This window comes from Macaca thibetana, unplaced genomic scaffold (genome assembly GCF_024542745.1).
Source record: "Macaca thibetana thibetana isolate TM-01 unplaced genomic scaffold, ASM2454274v1 unplaced_scaffolds600, whole genome shotgun sequence".
Taxonomy (NCBI): Eukaryota; Metazoa; Chordata; class Mammalia; order Primates; family Cercopithecidae; genus Macaca; species Macaca thibetana.
The window spans coordinates 50,806-73,155 of NW_026089389.1; the positions used below are offsets into that span (position 1 = coordinate 50,806).

The 22,350-nt window shown below is 38.9% G+C and overlaps 1 protein-coding gene across 1 annotated transcript in view; it reads right to left on the reverse strand.

Moving 5' to 3' along the window:
• The window catches only part of LOC126947460 (X-linked retinitis pigmentosa GTPase regulator-like), a 71,723-nt gene that overhangs the window by 18,277 nt on the left and 31,096 nt on the right, over positions 1-22,350 (reverse strand). Inside the window, 7 exon segments of the mRNA XM_050778096.1 lie at positions 7,456-7,607; positions 8,223-8,403; positions 11,317-11,382; positions 11,739-11,830; positions 17,300-17,468; positions 19,024-19,209; positions 21,630-21,754. Of these exon segments, the coding sequence (XP_050634053.1) occupies positions 7,456-7,607; positions 8,223-8,403; positions 11,317-11,382; positions 11,739-11,830; positions 17,300-17,468; positions 19,024-19,209; positions 21,630-21,754 (971 nt within the window).

Genomic DNA, 22,350 nt, shown 5'->3' on the forward strand with positions numbered 1-22,350 from the left:
AGGCTTTCCAAAAGTCCAAGAAACATTATTATTGAGATGGGGCCTCACTCTGTCACTCAAGCTGGAGTGCAGTGGCACAATCACAGCTCACTACAGCCTTGATCTTCAGGGCTCAAGCGATCTTCCCACCTCAGCCTCCTGAGTAGCTGGGACTACAGGGCGCACGCCACCATGCCTAACTAATCTTTTAATTTTTTGTAGAGACAAGTTTTTATCATCTTGCCCAGGCTGGTCTTGAACTCCTGGTCTCAAGCAATCCTCTGGCCTCAGCCTCCCAAAGTTCTGGGATTACAGGTGTGAGCCACCATGCCTGGCTGAGAAACATTTTTTAAATGTAAAATCTCCTGACATTTCAATGTTGGCAACCAATATGATTAAAAAAAAAAAAAAATTACTGCACCAAACAAAGTAAGTCTCCAGGCCAGATTGCACCCATGGGCTGCCAGTTGTGACCTCCAAATTCTTGGCCGATACTACTACCTTATAATCTCTTAAACTCTTCCTTCTTTCTAGGCACCACTCCCTTGTGTCATTCCTAATCCTGTATTCTCACCACTGAATACATTCCAGTTTGACTCTGATAGGCAGGCCTACACAAATAAATGTTCAGAGTATAGAATATCTTGCTGGTAGGCATTTTTATTCTCATTTTCAGATTTATGCTTTATTATTTCTCCTCTTTTTCCGTAGAAGATTTTCTTGCTGTCCATAAACAAACGCATGATCCACAACTATACCTTATGTGCTAATTATTTTTATTTTGATAACAAGGTGAGGACACAGAGGGAAATGTTCAGTGACAGAAAACAAACCTACATTTTAGGCTAACCACATGAGTGTGATCAGCGTTTCAATACACTTTAAATATTTAGGGGCATTTATTGACTAATGTATGGTGTGTAATAGTTTCACTCCACCTTATACTTAAGCATTATCATTATTGCAATCTACTTTATTCCCACAGATCTATTTCTAAGCCAATTTATATTTTGCTATTATGTTACATTTAAACAAAAGTCAGGTTCACAGGACTAAACTCATGCAAATCAGTTAGTGACCTGGAGATTCATGAGTGTAGCTTTGCACCTACCTTTGTGTGACCGCAGAGTATAATTAGAGTGATACAGGTTACCATTTGCTGAGTGCCTATGTTTCTCGTGTTAGGTAATTTAATCATCAAAAGTCCCTTCCTTTATCAAACGAGGGAAATAAGACTCAGAAAGGTCAAATAACAACCACCACCACCACTACCACAACTTTTCTAGGGGTCCACACAGCTAATCAGTGGAGGGCTAGGATTTTAACTCAGTTCTACTGGACTTTGGAGGCCATGTTTCCAAACCTCCCCATTTGAGGATAATAATGGCTGTTCTCACAGATCTTTTTTTTCTCCGTCTCACTAACGTTTAAAGCATTGCAGATTTTTCTTTTGGTTCATAAGCTCACATCAATAACACTCTATTCTTAAGTATATAATTATGAACAAAATTTATCATCTTTTCCCCAGAGTACCAAAGTCCCTGGAAAACACATCTCCCTTCCTAAATTGAGAAATATGCTTAAAAAAATTAAATATCTTAAAAATTAAATATCTCTATCTGATATTTAATTTTCACAGTTCTGATTCTGTTTCTCTGCAGAGCAGATTTCCTGGAGCTCATTCTTTCCTGGCAATGTGGGTTCTGCCCCTGGGCCTCTACTAGGCTGCCTCTGAGAGGCTCTCTCTGCAGCTACTAGCACTCCTTCCCCTCTGAAACCCCTTCTTTGGCTTGGGTGGCATCTCTCTTTCCTAGTAAGTGTGCTCCCACACCTCCTCAGACTTCACTTTTTCAACCTCTCCCTTACCTACTGATATTTCTCTGAATTCTGTCTTCAATTCTCCTCCATTCACACTAGGAACACTTCCTTTCAGTCAAATCCAATTTTAACTACATCTACGAGCTGTCGATACTCAGCAGTCTCCGTGAGCTCCAGGTCCATACATGTATCTGCCTCCTGAACATCTCCTACAGACAATCTAAATTCAACAGTAAAAAACTGCCTCCCAAACCTGCTTCTGCTCCCTTATTCTCAATCTTGCTGAATAACACTCTTTCTACTCAGTTCTCCAGGTCAGAAACAAGACAAGCTTGGCTTTTTCTTCTTCCATGGTCACATGTTATTTTTGCTATGTAAGTGTCTAGCAAGTTTCTCTATAGTGACATAGCAGAAGACATGTCAGTTGCACTCACCTGGAGTGCTGCTGTTCAGCAGCAGCAGCAGAAGTTTGTGTGGTAGGTGATCCTTTGCAGCTTACCTTAAAGTCTTTTTTAGCCAGAGTCCTCATTAGGAAATGTAACTCAATGGATTCTATACATACTACTCACACTTCCCTCAATAATGATCAGTGATAAACTACTATAAAAGCCTGAACAACCAGCAGATGGGAACAAGAAAGAAGGAACCAGTTATTTTAATCTATGTAACCAAGTGTTAATTCATGAGGGACAAAGTGGTCTCATTCTTAAGCTTCCTTTTTTTTTTTTCTCCTGAGATATATAAAATTTACAAACATGTAAATCACTTCTGTCAATGAAAGCCTGGCTAGACCTGGGTCTTTTGTACCCCAACGCACCCCTAACCCACAATACACTCCTCTCCATAAACTTTTTAAGGGTACTAGACCTGCCACATGTGATTAAATAAATGTTTGCCCAACAGTGGGCATAGAAAGTTAGTGTGTGCTTAGTAGTTTAGGACAACTGCTTACTTCAGTATAACTACTAGTTAGTTTGAATGTGGGGTCACTTTGGTGACGACACTCAAGATTTTTTATTGAGGAAAAAGGAACTGCAGAAAATCTGGGTGTGACAGAGCTCTAGCTGGTAATGAACAACTGCCGTTCCTACAGAATCCCTTAGGTCACTCATTCTCATTCTATAATTTTCCAGATGAAGAAATTGAGGACTGCTAAGCTAAGAGACTAGCCCAGGTTCAGACAGCTCAAAAGTGCAAAACCAGAAGAAGGGCTTTGGTCTCAAAGTGACTAGGGAGGCCAGTGCTCTCCGCAAGAAAACAATGCTTGCACGAACTACCACTTCTAAAGAGCACAAAACGTTTTTGGTCAGGGAAATGTGAAGAAATGCTATTTAAACATGGACATACAGACCAGGTTTAATACTGAGATGGGCGTATTTTAGAACGTTGTTTCAGTATTACTGGCTGATTATCTCTTCAATAGAAGATGAATGCCCATAGCTATTACATTAATAACTTGAGTTTAAGAGTTTCTCATTTCCCTGGAGGTTTTTTTCTTTATGAACTCTGTGTCATCCATCTTATTTAATCATTTTAAGTCTACTTTTTAAATAATCATGTTCGGCATATATATTTTTATCATAGTATTAATTCTTTTCTACTAACCCTTAATGAATGCAGTTGAATTTAGTAAAGCACTGCAATGCCAAATCAGTACATTTGGTTAGTTAGGGGAAGCTGCCAGAGATCCTTGCAGCTAAGGTAAAATTTATAATTGCTCCTAGGAAATACTTTACTTAATATGATTCTAGACTTTTCCTCATATTCTTTCTCACCCAGAGAATCAAATGTGCAAAGAATTCAACTACATAAAATTCACAGGAAGTTTGTCATCAAAATCCTCCTTAATAAAACTAAGTATAAGAAATATCTCATGTCCAGGATATAAAAGGGACTATGAAAGGAAATCAGTTGAAAAAGGAGCCACACACATATACACCATGGAACACTATGCAGCCATAAAAAAGGATGAGTTCATGTCCTTTGTAGGGACATGGATGCAGCTGGAAACGATCATTCTCAGCAAACTATCACAAGAACAGAAAACCAAACACTGCATGTTCTCACTCCTAGGTGGGAATTGAAGAATGAGATCACTTGGACACAGGAAGGGGAACATCACACACCGGGGCCTGTCGTGGGGTGGGGGGAGGGCGGAGGGATAGCATTAGGAGACATACCTAATGTAAATGACGAGTTAATGGGTGCAGCACACCAACATGGCACATGTATACATATGTAACAAACCTGCACGTTGTGCACATGTACCTTAGAACTTAAAGTATAATAAAAAAAAAAAAAAGAAAAAGGAGCCACAAATAATCAGATAAATTAGCTGCATTGTGTACATGGACAATTTTAAGGGACAATTGTAATTACTCTAGTGGAAATCTAGCCTCTCTAAAATTCAGTATCTAATACTAGACGGTTTATCTTTTCACAAAGAATTTCTGACTATATACATTTAATTTTTTATTTTACTTGAAACATTCTGACAAGCAACAGACAAACTGAAATTACAGAATAGTCAATGAATACATTGAGGGCATATAACACATACCGGAAATGAAGGCTCTGATAAAGTACAGTTAAAGCTTGGAAATGACAGGAGTTTAGAAATAAAAAATTACAGAAGACAAGAGACATTAAAGCTGTCATAACTTTTCAAGAGTAAAGAAAACAACTGTATAGAAAACTAAATTAATTTTAAAGTGTAATTTTTCTTCCCTAAAACGTTTCCTACACGAATAACAATGATAGAGTAAATCTGTGAGAATGAAAAGAATTTAAGAGTTAGAAGGGACTGCAGTTATCACATCATCTCATCCACTCCATTTTAGAGATGAGGAAACCGAAGCCCAATGAGTAGCTTTGCCTGGACAAAAAATACTTCAAGTTTTACATATTTCCAGATTATACATTTAAATTAATCACCATTTCATTAGGTATACTGCCATCTGGCCAGATACTAACTAAAAGAGATCACGTTTTTGGGATCTAAGCTCTGAACACAGCTGTCACTTTGTAGATTTTTGCAAAAAGAACATATAAAAGGTAAAAGACAATACTTTCTTTAAAATGTGAATGCCTCAATTGAGTTTCAGAATACCATTCATTATTAGAAAATTATTCTATACAGCAGGTAAACTGTAATCACTAACTTAAAAAAAGTGCTAACACATTTATAAGAAATTAGAAGTTTTTATAGCCCTTAAGCATCTGTGCCATTTAAAAATGGAATGATTTATACACACAATCAAAACACTCTTGTAGTATATTCTTATTTCCTAAAGCTGCCTTTAATGAATATATAATGTTAATAATCTGATATGACCTTTTAATATTTTCTAGCTATGGTTTTATAATTTGGGGGTGAAATACACCAAAATTTTAGTCTGAGAGAGGCCAAAATTTACCAGTGCCTCCTGTTGTCTTTGGCTCCTTAACACAGCTGCATCAGTTGCTTTTTTTTACTACACATAAAATAACTGACATAAAATCAGTTTAACAACATGTAATGAGTGCCTGTTATATGCAAGGCATTTAAATTGTTTGGCTGGCCATAATCGGGTCACATTTAAGGTTTGTTACTTCAATGCCAAATAATGTGGTAATACATTATCCCAGAACTTTTTGGAACCTGGTGGCCCGTTTTCTACAAGTTGTTTTGACTGCACTGGCATTTTGGACCTCTGCTCTTTCCCATTTCCCTGTGTGTTAGTAATTGACTTTTTTTGATATGTTTTATGTTTGCCATATTTCACAGATCCTTTCATTTTGCTCACTTTTTTGTACTCTTCTCCATTCTGCCTTTCCTGCCTTTCATTCTCTTCTTCGCCTGTCTCCTGGTATTTCCCCTCTTCTTCCTCCTCCTCTTCTCTGTTCCTCCTGTTTTCTTCTCCTTCCCCCTCCTTTTCCCTTTCTTCCCCTTCCTCCTCTCCTTCCTCTTCCTCTCCTTCCACCTCCCCTTCCTCCTCCCCTTCCTCCTCCCCTTCTACCTCCCCTTCCTCCTCCCCTTCCACCTCCCCTTCCTCCTCCCCTTCCACCTCCCCTTCCTCCTCCCCTTCCACCTCCCCTTCCTCCTCTTCTCCCTCCCCTTCTTCCTCTCCCTCTCCTTCTTCTTCCCCTTCCTCCTCTTCCCCCCCTCCTTCCTCCTCTTCACCCTCCCCTTCTCCTTCCTCTTCCCCTTCTCCTTCCTCCTCCCCTTCCCCTTCTCCTTCCTCCTCTTCCCCCTCCCCTTCTCCTTCCTCCTCTTCCCCCTCCCCTTCTCTTTCCTCCTCTTCCCCCTCCCCTTCTCCTTCCTCTTCCCCTTCTCCTTCCTCCTCCCCTTCCCCTTCCTCCTCTTCCCCCTCCCCTTCCTCTTCCTCCCCGTCCCTCCTTCCTCCCCTTCCTCCTCCTCTTCCCCCTTCCTCCCTTCCTCCTCCTCTTCCCCTTCCTCCTCTCCTCCCTCCCCTTCTCCTTCCTCCTCCCCTCCCCTTCCCCATCCTCCTCTTCCCCTCCCCTTCCTCTTCCTCCCGGTCCTCCTCCCCTTCTCCTTCCTCCCCTTCCTCCTCCTCCTTCCCCTTCCTCCCCTTCCTCCTCCTCTTCCCCTTCCTCCTCTCTCCCTCCCTCCCCTTCTCCTTCCTCCTCCCCTTCTCCTTCCTCCTCCCCTTCCCCATCCTCCTCTTCCCCCTCCCCTTCCTCTTCCTCCCCGTCCTCCTCCCCTTCTCCTTCCTCCCCTTCCTCCTCCTCTTCCCCTTCCTCCCTTTCCTCCTCCTCTTCCCCTTCCTCCTCTTCTCCCTCCCCTTCTTCTTCCTCTTCTTCCCCCTCCCCTTCTCCTTCCTCCCCTTCCTCCTCCCCTTTCTCTTCTCCTTCCTCCCCTTCCTCCTCCCCTTTCCCTTCTCCTTCCTCCTCTTCTCTTTCTTCCTCCTCCCCTTTCCCTTCTCCTTCCTCCTCTTTCCCCTCCTCTTCTCCTTCTTCCTCCTCCCCTTTCCCTTCTCCTTCCTCGTCTTCCCCCTCCTCTTCTCCTTCTTCCTCCTCCCTCTCCCCTTCTCCTTCTTCCTCTTCCCCCTTCCCTTCCTCCTTTTCCCCCTCTCCTTTCCCCTCCTCTACTTCCCCTCCCTCCTCTTTTTGCTCCCCTTCCCCCTCTGTTTCCTCCTCTTCCCCTTCTCCTTGGTCTCCTTCCTCCTCTCCTTTCTCCTCCTTCCCCGCTCTTTCCTCCTTTTCCCTCTCTCCTTCTTCCACCTCTCCTTCCTCCTTTTCACCTTCTCCCTCCACTGCTTCCCCTTCTCCTTCCTCTTTCCCTTCTCCCTCCTTCTCCTCCTCTTTCTCTTCTTCCTCTTCTCTGTCTTCCTCCTCTTCTTCTCCTTCTCCATGCTCCTCCTCCCCTTCTCCCTCCTCCATCTCTTGGTTTCTTTCCTTCTGATGGCCTTGCTCCCTCTCCTTTTGCTCCTGCTCTTTCCCATCCCTCTTCTCCCATTCCTCCTCCTCTGCTAGGTCCTTCTCTCCCTCTCCCGGCCTCGCCATTTCTCCTCCACCCTTGTCTTTCTCCCCCTTCTCCTCCCTCTCCTCACCTTGCCAGTGTTCTGCTCCTGAACTACCCTCCTCACAGGTTCCATCCCCTCTACCTTCAGGCCCATCCTCTGCTTCTCCCGCTGACTTTGCCTTGCCTTCACTCACCTCTGCTTTGTCTGTAAGGTCATCTGATAGGATCTCTGTTTCCTCCTGTTTTCCTCCATGCACCTTCACATTTTCCTCATTTGCTTCTACCTCTTGCTCCTCTATTCCATTTCCTTTTGAATCCTCTGCTCCTTCCTTCTCCTCTGGGATCTCTGACAAGCAATCACATTTAAAATCATACTTTGCCATGGATTTGGATATTATGGGTTTAGTCTCTTTTTCATTTCCTTGTTCAATCAATTTCCTGCCATACCATATGTTTTGGTCAGTTTCCACTTCATCATCCTCTTTCTCTCCACTACTAAATTCTATTGCCTCCGGCTGCTGGAATCCCATCAGCTATACCCTGCTGACTCTCACTTGCACCTTCCATGTAACGTCTGGCTTTTCTACTGATTCTCTTTCACTGTCAAAGATCACATCTTGCTTGCAACTTTCCCTTTTCTTAACAAAATCTTTATTTTCTTCACTCTCAGTATTCATACCTCTATCTGGTAAGTTGCCAAAGAAAGAACTCATATTTTTTGCACTCTTTTCCCTTTTTCTTAAATCCTTCATACCTGCTATTTCTGCCAGTTTAGTTTCCTTCTCACTGACTATTTCTTCTGCTTCTGATTCCTTCTGACTGTGTCCTCCATCACTTTCCTTTTCTATTTCCTTGGCATCAAGTTGATCAACACCATTATTATTTTCATGTCTAAATACCTCTTTTTGTAAACCCTCTCCATCAGTGTCAGCCTGAGGTCCCACCTGGCCTGAGTCATTACCTAGTTCCTCATCTGAAAATGCTTCGATAGGTGTAGCTGGTTGCGTCATGAAAATCCCTCGTGACACATGTTGCTCACATGCTTTCCCTTCTTTCATTTCGGATATTTCTTCATATTCATCACTATCATCGTTTTTAGTAAGAGCTGTATGCTGCATCAGTTCTCCAATTGTTTGTTGTTTCTGTAATTTTTTGAAGTAATTATCATAGTCATACTACTATTAGTTTACAAGGACACCTTATCTACTTTAAGTACTGCCAAGATTTTACATTTTTATAAGTCTAGGAGAATAAAAATAGCAAATTTTACCAGATAGTTTGCTGAGGTTTTGTTTCTTTAAGGATCATTTGTGCCACTCTCTAGTCTGTGATACATCTAATTTTGATTTAGTATCTGTGTTTAATTTTCAACTCGTACTACCTGCCTTAATTTTGCCATTAATCACAATACCATCAATATTTATTCTCTGCCTCTTTTCTCAATCCGAATCAATCCTTACATAAAACTTCGAGATTAATTTTGCAAGATGCTATTAAAAAATGTATACTTCTTGGCCTGGCACAGTGGCTCACACCTGTAATCTCAGCACTTTAAGAGGCCAAAGCGGGTGGATCACCTGAAGTCAGGAGTTCAAGACTAGCCTGGCCAACATGGTGAAAACCTGTCTCTACTAAAAGTACAAAAATTAGCTGGGAGTGGTGGCACATGCCTGTAATCCCAGCTACTCGGGAGGCTGAGGCAGGAGAACTGCTTGAACTCGGCAGGTGGAGGTTGCAGTGAGCCAAGACTGTGCCACTGGACTCCAGCCTGGGCAACAAGAGCGAAACTCCATCTCAAAGAAAAAAAAGTACGCTTTTCTTGTACATAGTACAGCTTAGTATATTTTTCCCACTTTCCCGATCATCTCTCATTTTCAAATTTTTTTTCTTGCGACGGAGTTTCATTCTGTCACCTAGGTTGGAGCTCAGTGGCATGATCTCAGCTTACTGCAGCCTCTGCCTCCTGGGTTCCAGCGATTATCTTACCTCAGCCTCCTGAGTAGCTGGGACTATGGGTGCGCGCCACCACACCCAGCTAATTTTTGTATTTTTAGTAGAGAGATGAGGTTTTACCATGATGGCCAGGCTGGTCTCGAACTCCTGACCTCAGGTGATCTGCCCATCTTGGCCACCCAAAGTGCTGGGATTACAGGCATGAGCCACCACGCCAGGCCTAATTTTCAAATTTTCATTTGTCTTTTGAGTCCACAAAATTCACAAAATAAATAAAAATGTAAAATTTGAAAAAAATGACTAGTCCACTCCTAGAACTGAAGAAACTGCACATGAAATGTTTTTTATCTATAAACTAAATAATAACGAATATATTTTTCTTTTCTAAACAAAACCTTCATATGCGCTTTCAAATTTTTGACCTTCTTCCTTGTACTGATTATATTCTTTAATTATAATAATTTCTATAAATGAAAGAACACTAAGAGGAAAGACTATTAAGTGTAAAATGTAAGATTTGTATAAAAACTATGAAATCAAACACTGACATTTGAATAATGTATTAACAATATAAAAGTAATTTCCTGCTGGACCAAATAAGGCAAAACCAAATTGCTGATCTAAATTCTACAAACAAGCTAATGGATGCAAATATCTAATGAATTTGGGTCTCTGGATAGTAAAAACTCACTAATTCAAATTGTATAAACCGTGATGATTAGGCCTAGGAAGAGGTTCCTATTGTGCCAAAGAGATTATTAAAACATGACAAGTTAAAAATTAACAAGTTAATACACAGAAATAGTATAATAAATCTTTTATCATTTACTAAAGTAGGCCTGGTAGGGCCTACACTTAAAAGGACTATAGAAAGTATAAAATATATGTCAGCTTAAAAGCAATTGCTTTCCGTTTCTGGTTGTTCTTGGTCTTGCTCTTTAAAAAGTCATGATTCTTTTAAGAGCCCTAAGAGAGGAAGGCCCGGTTGCCAGAACTGATTTCTAAAGGCACATGCCTTTCTTTCCCTAGCACAATAAAGCAGCCCAGAAGACGGAGAGCCTGGAGTCTAAGGGAAGAGGAAGGAAAGAAACAAGAAAGGTGTCTACTTGGAAGCATAGTCAGTCAAAAATCAGTCAATATTCATTGAGCTTCTACAACTGTGTTCAAACAGCTCTCCCATATTCAAAGGAATGCTGTTATTCACCATGCCTTTCAGTATTACAGATAGAACGAATGAGGACTAGTTCTAAATTTTAACAATTTGGCATGATTCTCCTGCACTTCAGTGACTTCAATGTTAAGAGTTTTAAACTTGAAAACATGTCAAAGACCCTACAAATAGAAATTAAATATTTTTTTATAGTCTTCTTCCCTCAATTTACATTTCTCCAATTTATTTTCCTAATCCTCAAATCCCTCATTCATTCATCACACTAGTCCTTAAAGCCAGGAAAAGCAAAGGATTTCAGGGCAGGCCTTTATCTCTCTACGGTTGTGAAAACCACAGCCTATTCCCTTCTTTTGCTATTTGTTATTCATTAAAAGTCTCTCTTTCCTACCCATGAACAGTCTCTAATTTCCAAATGTTTAATCTTATTTTTATGCTATCAATTTCTTGATAAATTAAAGCCCAACCAAATATTGGGAAAGGTTATCAAACATTTTCACTAAAATCACAAAATTGTAAAGCTAAAAAAGGTATTAATATCATTCAGTAAAGTCAGCATAGTAATTCATTCAAAGTCATACTCAACCAAAGTCAGAGAGCCACTCTATCAATAAATGGTAGTCTTTTCCTACACATAAGAACTGCAATCATAACCTATGGCTTGACAGAAGGAAAAGTATGGCTAGTATAACTTAAGTTAGTGATCCCAAAGAGCAAATTTCAGCAATAAAATGCTTCCACTCTTGTTTCTTTACAGAAAATACATAACATCAGAACACGGCAAAATGGAGGTTATCTACATTGTATCCCTCTGTCTTTTAAATTCTAAAGTAAGTAAATGCTTATGTTTCTTGTGTTCTTTCCAAAAACCATCCAAAAAATTAACTTAAACTGCTCTTATCAACAATAATGAAAATAAATCTCCATATTATACCTTTTGTTTCTGAACTGGTGATAATTTTAGTGACTTTTCATTGGAATTCAGGCTCATAATGTGTGTCTGAAATAAATAAAAAATATATATTATAAAAAGAATACAGTATATATACTATGTTTGTACTATATATATAGTACAAATTTTATATATATGTGTGCATATATACATATATAATGAAGGGAAAACAGTTCAGATAGTAATAGAATCCACTCTCAATTGCCATACTAATGATGTGAGGATCAAAACAAATTTTATATGTGAATTATATCTCAATATAGTTGGTTAAAAATAACAAACAAAATAAGAAATAAGAAAGTGGTTTTCATGCATATAAGAGTATAGGAAGTATACACACATTCACATACACAATGAACTAAAATTCAAACTCATATTTAGATAAACAGATAGGAAATCATTACCATATTCAAGATATCAGTAGTTTCTCCAAGGCTTTCTACGGTTGAAGAATTATCTATCTCTGCTTCTTTGGTCATTTCATCTAGAAAATAATCTGAATGATTAAATGGGAAAAAGGAAATCCAGATTTCAACAGAAAAGTAAAAGGCAACTGGAGAGAAAACAGAAATTATTCTATAATATAAAGTGTAGGTATAATTTTACTAAAAGTCCTTTAGCCTCATGTCAGGGAAACTGAAAAGAATTCATTCACAGTGACACAGGTTTTAACATCTTTGTGAAAGTTTAAAAATGTTGACACCAATTAGATTACAATTGTTTCATTCATATGAACAGGCAAACACTATTCCTTTGGGATAAATAACTACCCAGGTATCGAGCACTGTAATAGCTAATCCTAAGAAGGGCCCCAACGACTTACATCCTCCTGGTGTTCATCCTCTTGTGTAGTTCCCTTGCACATTATACCAGGTTGGTCTGTATGTGCACAGCCAGTAAAATAAAGCAGACGTACCTGTGATAGCATTATAGCTTCTGTTTTGGTTATACACATGTATGCACCCTTGTGCTCGCTCTCTTGCTCTCTCTCTCCCCCTCCAACCCTGGCTACATATGTGTACTCTCTCTCTTTCTCTCCAATCACTTGCTCTATAGGAGTCCATGTTGTGAGCATCTCAAGGAAATGAGGCCTCCTGCCAATGGCCATGTGAATGAGCTTGGAAGTGGATCTTCCAGCCTCAGTCAAGCCTTCAGATAACTGCAACCCCATCTGACAGTGTGACTGCAACCCTATGAAAGAACCTGGGCCAGAACCACCCAGCTAAGCTCCTGCTGGACTCCTGACTCTCAGAAACTGTGTGAAATAATAAATGCTTTTTGTTTTAACCTGCTAAGTTTTAGGGTCATTTTTAAAATGTAGCAACAAATAACTAGTATAAATACCTAGAACCTTTCACAGAAAACTTTACATCATAAAGTAGATAATTAAAAGTCATAGGCTCTACTTGACTTTACATTTTTCTCAATTTCTCACTATGCCTTCATTGACCACTGATACATTTGGAAGTAGCTCCGTAATGAAGTCTTCACTAAAAAATGACAGTCCACACTGATCCCTCCCCTTTAAATCCACTGAATTGAATGAGCAAATAATCATTTGGTATTTATTCCATGTGCGGTAATATGCAGAATAGCAACCTAAGTAATTGCTAATTCTTTTTTATTTTTTATCATCTATATTTAAGGTATAAAACAGATGTTTTGATATACATATAGTAATAAGTTTATTAAGTATTAGCAATTACAATTTTGTTGTTTGTTGTTAAAAAATTTTAACTGCCATGAAGTTATAGTCTATGAGAAATTACATCCGTATGTTGGGAAGCAGGAAGAGTTTCACTATGGAGGTACATAGAAGGATAAGTAGAATTCTGAGAGGCAGAGATGGAGGTGTAAGGGGAAGACAATGAAGCCCATTCCTAATAAAGCAGCAGAACAGTAGTCTGAGCAAATGAGCAGATGAAAGGAGTTTGTCTTGAAGGCTTACCAAGTGCCACAAACACATGCTTTTATATATGTTACACTGAACCTATGACAACAAGGAAGGTTAAGTATTATATTCTCATTTTGTAAATGAAGAAATTAAGTTTCAGTGACTGTTGGTGTCCAGTGTCAATCTTAGGTGTGTCTGACTCCACAGCCCTTGTTCTTTCCACTAAGTTAGACTGAAGAGATCAGTCTGATCAAAATTAAGAATCAGCAAACTTTTCTCTAAAAGGCCATATAGTAAACATCTTAGGCTTCCTGGGCCATATGGTCTCTGTCCTAACTAACCTATGACATTGTAGCAGAAAGCAGCCACAGACAATACATAAAGGAATGGGTATGGCTCGGTTCCAATAAAACTTTATTTGTAAAAACAAGTGGCCAGCTAGATTTGGCCCAAGAGCCACTGTTTGTAGACTATCATAATACATTACTACCATAAAACTACCTATTACCAAATGAAGATTGTAAGGAAAAGAGTATTGAGAGATAAAGCTAGAATTGGGAATTATATAGGAAAATTAACACTTATTTTCATAATTAGGAATTCACTGAAGACACTGGAGCACATGTAAACTGAATTGCACCTTAGGAAGATCACTGTGGAAAGTGTTACGCAGGACAGATTGGAGAGGGCAGAGAATATAGGTTTGGAAAATACACAGCAGATTATTTAAACTGATGGCCTTGTCTCAGATTTGACTGAGAAAACAGAAGTCATCATATCTGATCCACTTGATCTCCTCACCAACAAACATACACAACTACCTATATTTGTACCCAAGTTCTCATTTGCCTGTTAAAATGTAGGATGTGTTTTTCTTGTTACCAAAGACCACTCTCTATGCTGGCCCCTCCTGTTTTGCAAGAGCTTTACAACTTTGGTTATACTTTCTCTCCTCTGTGCTATCTCCCTCTCCAGGACTACTGGCTCATTCATTACCATACAAATGTGCTCCAATATTTTCTATTGAGCCCACATCCCCCTCTAGCTGCCAGACCATTTCTCTGCTCCACTTCATTGGCAAATACACAAACGAATTATCTGCTCATCTTATCTCCTCTTCATTTCCTCATTTCCCATTCATAACTGACTCTTAACACTCTGGCTTCTTCCCTGATCTTCCCCTAGAACTGCTCTTGTCGAGGTCACCAGTAAACTCCATTATACCAAATCCACTGGATACTTCTTTGAGCTATTTTCCCTTGATCTTTGAGCAGTACTTTGCATTCACGACACTACACTGTCCTAATTTCCCACCTCCTGCCTTACTGGCTGACAAAGCTGAGGAAGGCTTCTTTGCCAGCTCTTCCTTCTCTACCTCTCAAATATTAGACGTTCTTAGGGCTGCATTCTGGGCCCTCTTCTCTTCTGACTCGACTCTCTAGCAGGTGATTTCACCAACATCCATGGATTTTATTATTATTTTAAATAGAGAGAGGGGGTCTTGCTATGTTGCCCAGGCTGGTCTCAAACTCCTAACTTCAAGCAATCCTCCCACCTCAGCCTCTCAAAATACTGGGATTATAGGCATAAGTTACCATGCCCATCTCTTTTAAATACCATCTCTATGTTGATGGCTTCCAAATGTATATTTCTAGTCCAGGGCTCTCTTCTAAACTTTAGGCTTGTGTTTCAACAATCAGCTTGATATTTCTACTTGGATGCCTCACACATATCCAAGGCTTGGTTCTTAATTTTATTCCTCAAATGTGTCAAGCTTCCTCTTGCTTAGAAATCATCCTTGATTCCTCACTTTAATTCACACCTATGTGTGGTGCATTCATAAGTTTATCAAGTCCGGTTGGTTTTTATGTCTATAATGTATTTCACATCGTCCCTCTTCTCTTTTCTTTTTCTTTTCTCCATCTACGCTGCAAACACCTTGGTCCATACATTATCACCTCTTGCAAACGGCTCACAAGTACTCTTCCTATTTCTAGTCTGGCCTCTGTATAATCTATATGGAGGTAGAAGTGATCATAATCATCTTAAAGTGGAAATAGGACTGGAATACATTAGTCTACTGCTTAAAATCTTTTAATGACTTTCTATTGCACTTAAGAAAAACATTCATATCAAGTAGGTCTTCATGGCCTATAAAACCATAAATAATTTTTCACTGTCTCTTTCTCCAATACCGCTTTGTCTTACCATTTCTCTCACTTTCTAGCCCCACTGGTTGTCTTTTTCTTCTTAACTGCCTCCAAACCTTTGCCTATATTATTTTCTTTGCCTATATTATTTTCTTTGCCTGAAATACATCTATTCTCCTTGTGTAGCCATCCCCTTCTTATCCTTTAGCTTAAATGACACCTCCTTAGTAAGACGTATCCTGATATACTTTTCCTCCATTATAAAGACTGAAGTCTGTGAATGATTTAGAAAATGTCACAGTATATGTTAGACACAACTTTCAAAATAAGTTTTATTAAGAAGAGAGTGTTAGCAGTCACAAGAAGACAAGAAAAGATGGCATTTCCTTTTGATCTAGCTACAAAATCATGCATATTTTCACATTCAAATCTCTGGGACTGAGAAACAATTTTCTCCAAACCATAAATGTCTTTTTTCCTTGTACACACTACACATACTGCTTGTCAGAATCTACTACTTTTTCCATGTCCAGGGCTGAAGAGTACCATTAGACACTGATTCTTATTTCAAAAGAAAACATACAAAAGTTGTGGGTCAGGTGCAATAAATCAGCTCATTACTAAGGTCCTAGTTAGATATAATATCCCATTCCCATAGCCCACAATTCTTACCTGAGTTCCCAATCCTATATTACCTCAACCCTTTGCCTAGCTTCCGGATCTCAAAGATACAAAAATTATCTGTTTCTAGACCCTGATTCTTAGTCCCTGATGACAGGTTCATCTTCTTAATTTCAAATTTACTACTTACTTTCTGATCTCCTGGTCCTGGTTTCTTGTCCTACCCCTATCAAATAGAGAAGTATGTTGGCTATTACACATAAAACTGCTATGAATCTTCAAAAAAAAAAATATGTTTTGAAACTTCCAGTAATTTTCAGAAAAGGAATGTCTCCTTCAAAAATTATTTGCCATTTACTTCAAAAAATATATGTCATTGGAACAATAATTTTAAAACACACGAGAATCCCTAAATTTGATTAAGAGAGACTATTCCCTCTTTAGACATCCTGCAGTAACATACCGACACTCCTAAGATACACAAATATCTGTAAAGAAAATTAGTCAGAATAGGTATAGCATAGTGAAAGAGCTGGGATTACAACTTAAAACGTGAAATCTGTATCTAACAGGTAGTGAGGTAAAGGTATTAATATTAATCATAACAACATTTACTGAGGTGTTTCTAGAGGTGCTGGGCTCAATGCTAATTATTTTATATGCCTGATCTCACTGAATCCTCTTAATCACTCTCTGAAGTCAGTATTATTAAATCAATTTCAAAGCCAAGGAAACTGAGGCTTAGAGAGGTTAAGTAACTTCCCCAAAGTCAGTCACACAGCTAGTAAATGTCAAAATTGGCATTTGACCCCAGATCAATTTAACTCCATATTCCATGCTCTTCACCATTATGTTATACTGCCTACATATAGAATTTCACATAGATCCAGAAGACCTGCATTCAAATTCTGACCACTTCATTTATAAGCTGAGTGACCTTGAGCAAGTCACTTGATCTCTCCAAGCCTTGCTTTTCTCATCTCTGAAATGAGGACTGTAACTCCCTCCTAAGTTCATCGAGTGGTTTCAGGGTTTAAAGGGGATACAGTTAAGGAAGGTGCTACGACTGTTACCCACTGCTCTATAAAGATATGCTGCTGTGGTTACGTGGCAGTCTTGGGGCACCGATGGTGCTTTCTATTTGTAAGGATATTCCTGGATTTGAGTTCAAATGAGGGATGTTAGGCTCTAACCAGGGAGAGAACAATTTAAATAACTGGAGAAAACATCTTAAGAAAAACATAAAAACAGGAATAAAAGGCACATTTATCCTGAGAGCAGACAGAGTAGCAAATGTTACCTGGTTCCTCTGGGCGCATGAGGTCCTGTTCAGATAAGACGCTCGGTAGGAGGTTACTCTCAGAACAATGTGCAAAGACCGAATTGGGGGGAAAACAAGCAGAAAGGCCAAGAGTCCCTTCTATTGGAGGTAGTGTTCTCATCATTGAAATAGAATCTGGAGACCTCTCCTTTAAAATAAGCAGGTTAAACAAACTATTAAATGATGTTATAGATTTAATATTGATATAAACCTTCCTAAAAGTTGCAAAAATATTTAAGAGAAAGAGTTCAAAGTATGCCAACACTCCACAGCATTTACTTCTCAATTCCCAAAGGCTCAAAAACATTTTGTTCTGTTGTCTCTGTATCTTAGTTGCTCTAAATTTCAATTTGGAAGCTTTATTTTTCACATAACGGGGGAAAAGTGTGTGTGCATTTTCTCCACACTCCCTAAGAAACAAAAAATTACTTAGAAGATGTAAATTAATAACAACTACAAAACACTGATGGGGTATTTGTCAACTTTTCCATATATGCTTTTTCAAACAAAACACCAGATTTAACCTTTTTACTTCAAAAGAAATATGTTGGCTATTACAAATAAAACTGCTAGGAACCTTCAAAAAAACATGTTTTGAAAAGAGTAATTTTCAAAAAAAGGAATGTCACCTTCAAAAATTATTTACCATTTACTTTAAAAAACATATGTGCCATTGGGGCGGGGCTTGATGGCTCACGCCTGTAATCCCAGCATGCTAGGAGGCCGAAGCTGGTGGATCACTTTAGGTCAGGAGTTCGAAACCAGCCTTGGAGAAACCCCATCTCTCCTAAAAAGACGGGGTTTTTGGTGAAACCCCGTCTCTCCTAAAAATACAAAAAAATTAGCCAGGCATGGTGGTGCGTGCCTGTAGTCCCAGCTACTCAGGTGGCTGAGGCAGGAGAATTGCTTGAAGCCAGGAGGTGGAGGTTTCAGTGAGCCAAGATTGCGCTAGTGCACCCCAGCCTGGACAACAGAGTGAGACTCTGTCTCAAAAAAAAACAAAAAACAAAACAAAAAAACCCCAAAAAACAAAACACACACACACACACATATATATATGTCATTGGAACAATAATTTTAAAACACAGAAGAAAAATCTCTAAATTTAATTAAGAGGGAATATTTCCTCTCTCTAATTGAAGTTCCTTTGTTTTCCCATTTCATTGTTTATAGTGTACAATCTTCCACTGCTCATGAGGCTTAACTGAAAGACAAAAGAATGTAGCATTATATAAGTCCTACAGAGTTCTGAACAACGTAACATTGTACCTATAGTCAACGATACTGTATTGCACACTTAAAAATCTGTTAAGTGGGTATATTTGTTGTATTTTTACTACCATAATAAAAAAAAGCATATAAGAAGGTGAAATTCAAGCCACATGCAGTTGAAAAAACAATTCAGCATTCAATGTGAGGTGATAAAATAGGACTATAAAAGGATGCTTTTATAACACCATTGTCTATATGCAAAGGTTTTCTATAATTTAAATTTTCCAGTTTGTGTCTTTAAAAAAAGCATTAAGCTTTTCTGAATTTTTCTGAATTAACTCTAAAAGTTTGTAAGCACTTAACTCTAATAATTTTATTTAGCAAATTTATCTGAGAAGACCCTTTGATTTAAAAAGAAAACAGATTTTTTTCTTCCAGTTTTCTTTGCAGTGCTAGATAATACTATTACACAGAATAGGCCACCACTGTACCCTCTCTCTTCGCCGCATACGTGCTGATAGAGTTCTCTGCAGTACATTTCCTGAGGTTAAACTGCCATACGGCAGAAAAGTCGCCACAGATAAGCAAGTATCACTTATTTCATCGAATTCAATTTCTTTTGCCACACCACGATGAGGAGCAGCAAAAACTACCATGTGACATCCACCACAAGCAACCTGCAGCATAAATCCACAGAAAAACGAATCAACATTGGCTTCAACACAAATGAGTTTTTAACAGTTATCAGCTGTAAGACATTTACTTAGTGATAGGCTTCCTAGACAGACTGACTTGGTGAATCTGTCTATATGTATGTGTGTGCACAACGAGAATGTGTACACAATATGTATAAAATAAGTACACAATTGGCCGGGTGTGGTGGCTCAAGCCTGTAATCCCAGCACTTTGGGAGGCCAAGGTGGACAGATCATGAGGTCAGGAGATCGAGACCATCCTGGCTAACACGGTGAAACTCCGTCTCTATTAAAAATACAAAAAATTAGCCGGGTGTGGTGGCGGGCGCCTGTAGTCCCAGCTACCTGGGAAGCTGAGGCAGGAGAATGGTGTGAACCCAGGAGGCGGAGGTTGCAGTGAGCCAAGATTGCACCACTGCACTCCAGCCTGGGTGACAGAGCAAGACTCCATCTCAAAAAAAAAAAAAAAAAAAAAAAGTACATAATTACCATACATATTCTTTAAACACTGTGATTGAAAATTAGAAGAAGTTTAATCCACCATTTAACTTTTAATTTAAAATAATATAGAGAAAAAATACTTGGCAGATTACATTTCTCCTTACAGTTAGAAAATGTTATTTTAATCTGGGAAAAACATTAAAAACGTGAAAAATTGCTCAGAGAAGTTCTACTGGAAGAATTTTTTTTTTTTAAAGTATAAATCAGTCTCTTGGGCTAATTATGTCTCTAAGCCCTCTTTATATGAACATTTTCTAAGTTTAATGCTTAAAAGTAATTCCTTAGAGGAAAATAAATGCAAATATGTATGATGACGGAACAATAAAAAATGAAATCAGCATTCAAAGAATTTTGAGAAATAAGTCATTTTCAAGAAAAATGCTTAAAAAACCCCATAGTGCAGTATTTTCTGTACATAGGTTCTAGATACTTTATAATGTTCTATTTTTCCTTCATAATACTTTAAATTTTAACATTTATATATATTTTTGTATATCCCTTTTAAAAATTGTAAGACTATAATGAATAAGTCCTCAATGAATGAGGACATGGTTATTTCATTCATCACTGTATACAGTACTTTGTATTTCTTTTTTTCTTTCTGTTTTTTTTTTTTTTTTTTGAGATGGAGTTTTACTGTTGTCGCCCAGGCTGGAGTGCAATGGCACAATCTCGGCTCACTGCAACCTCTGACTCCCGGATTCAAGCAATTATTTTGCCTCAGGATCCCAAGAAGCTGGGATTAGAGGTGCCTGCCACTATGCCCAGCTAATTTTTGTATTTTTAGTAGAGACGGGGTTTCGCCATGTTAGCCAGGCTGGTCTTGAACTCCTGACCTCAGGTGATCTGCCCGCCTCGGCCTCCCAAAGTGCTAGGATTACAGGTGTGAGCCAGCGCACCTGACCAGTACTTTGTATTTCTTATACTTAGCACACTATCTTACCCATAGTAGGCTTTCATTAAATGACTATCAAATCAATAAATGAAAGTGGTCCATATTATCAGACACTGAGTCTTTGGAGGACAAATTTCAATATTATCATCAAGTCAACAGAATTTTCAAAAGTCAAAACTTAACTGGCAAAAATATTAAGAAACAATACAGGTATGATGCATGATGGTGATGTGACACTGAAATAATACATCCTTAACCTACGAAAATTTAGCCCAAAAACCATATCTTCAAAACTCTTTATTTTTTTTTTTTTTTTTGAGACAGGGTCTCACTGTCACCTGGTCTGGAGTGCAGTGACATGACCTCAGCCCACTGCAACCTCCACCTTCTGGGTTCAAGCAATTCTCATGCCTCAGCCTCCCGAGTAGCTGGGATTACAGGCGTGTGCCACACCTGGCTAATTTTTGTATTTTTAGTAGAGATGGGGTTTCACCATGTTGGCCAAGCTGTTCTTAAATTCCTGATCTCAGGTGATCCGCCCGCCTTGGCCTCCCAAAGTGCTGGGATTACAGGAGTGAGCCACCGTGTTCCACCAAAACCCTTTGTTTATTATCAGACTTTCTGCTGAGCAGGATTTGAGAGTCTAACATTTAATTCAGCAAATATTTACTAAAGACTACTGTGAGCAAGGTACTCTGCTGGGTGCTACACAAGATACCAAGTTTGCAGGCATGGCACAGTCCCAGCTTTCAACAGATACATGACAACGAAGCAGAACAGTCAAGATTTCAGCAAAAAGGAAGATGCTAAAGGAGGACAATTAGGAGCAACACATTTTCTGACTGGCATAATGTCTGACATTTGGCTTCTAGGAAACAAGTATATTTATTCGATATATCTATGATACTCTTCCATACAAACATAAAAGTACTTATTTTCTATGAAATACTGAAAGATTCAAATACAGTAATATGAAAATATAAACAGGGAAATGTGATAGCCTTACCAATTTAACTATAAACCTCAAAAAATTAGAGCACAAAGTAGGAATGAAGTGATTGGTAAAATTCTCCAGTCCAAGTCCTAATTTTCCGTGGCGACCAACTCCAAAAGTATACATAAGGCCGATATCTAAAATGCAAAAATAATGAAGAGAATTATAAAAGTGTTACTTGTATGGATCTACTTGTAAACAGATAAATATGTTAACTCATACTGCAATTCTAATTATCCCCCTCAAATTCTGCATTGAATTTACTCTATTGATCTTTCCACACTCTCTACGGTCTCTGTGGTTCTTCATGTAACATCAGGCAATAAATATTCTGAGAATAAATCAATTAACCTTGGTGGTTTGTGAAGCTGATGATCTGTCATGCAAGGCAGTGTGTGGAGCAGCAGCAATACAGCATGAGAGCCTGAGATACACATCATATATTCCAAGAGAAGGAGAAGGAGATGCTTGTATTCTGGTCCCTACATCCCAACAGTCTTATTTTCCTTTTTCCTGAGGTCATTGATAGATCAGAGTTTCTCAACTTTGGCATTATTGACATTTGGGGCCAGATAATTCATGGTCATGTGGGTCTGTCCTGTGCACTGTAGGATGTTCAGCAGCATCCTTGGCCTCTACCCACTAAATGCCAGTAGGACAACTCCACTCTACAGCCATGACCATTAAAAACTGTCTCCAAACGTTGTCATGTGACTTGGGGAGTGGGATGTGC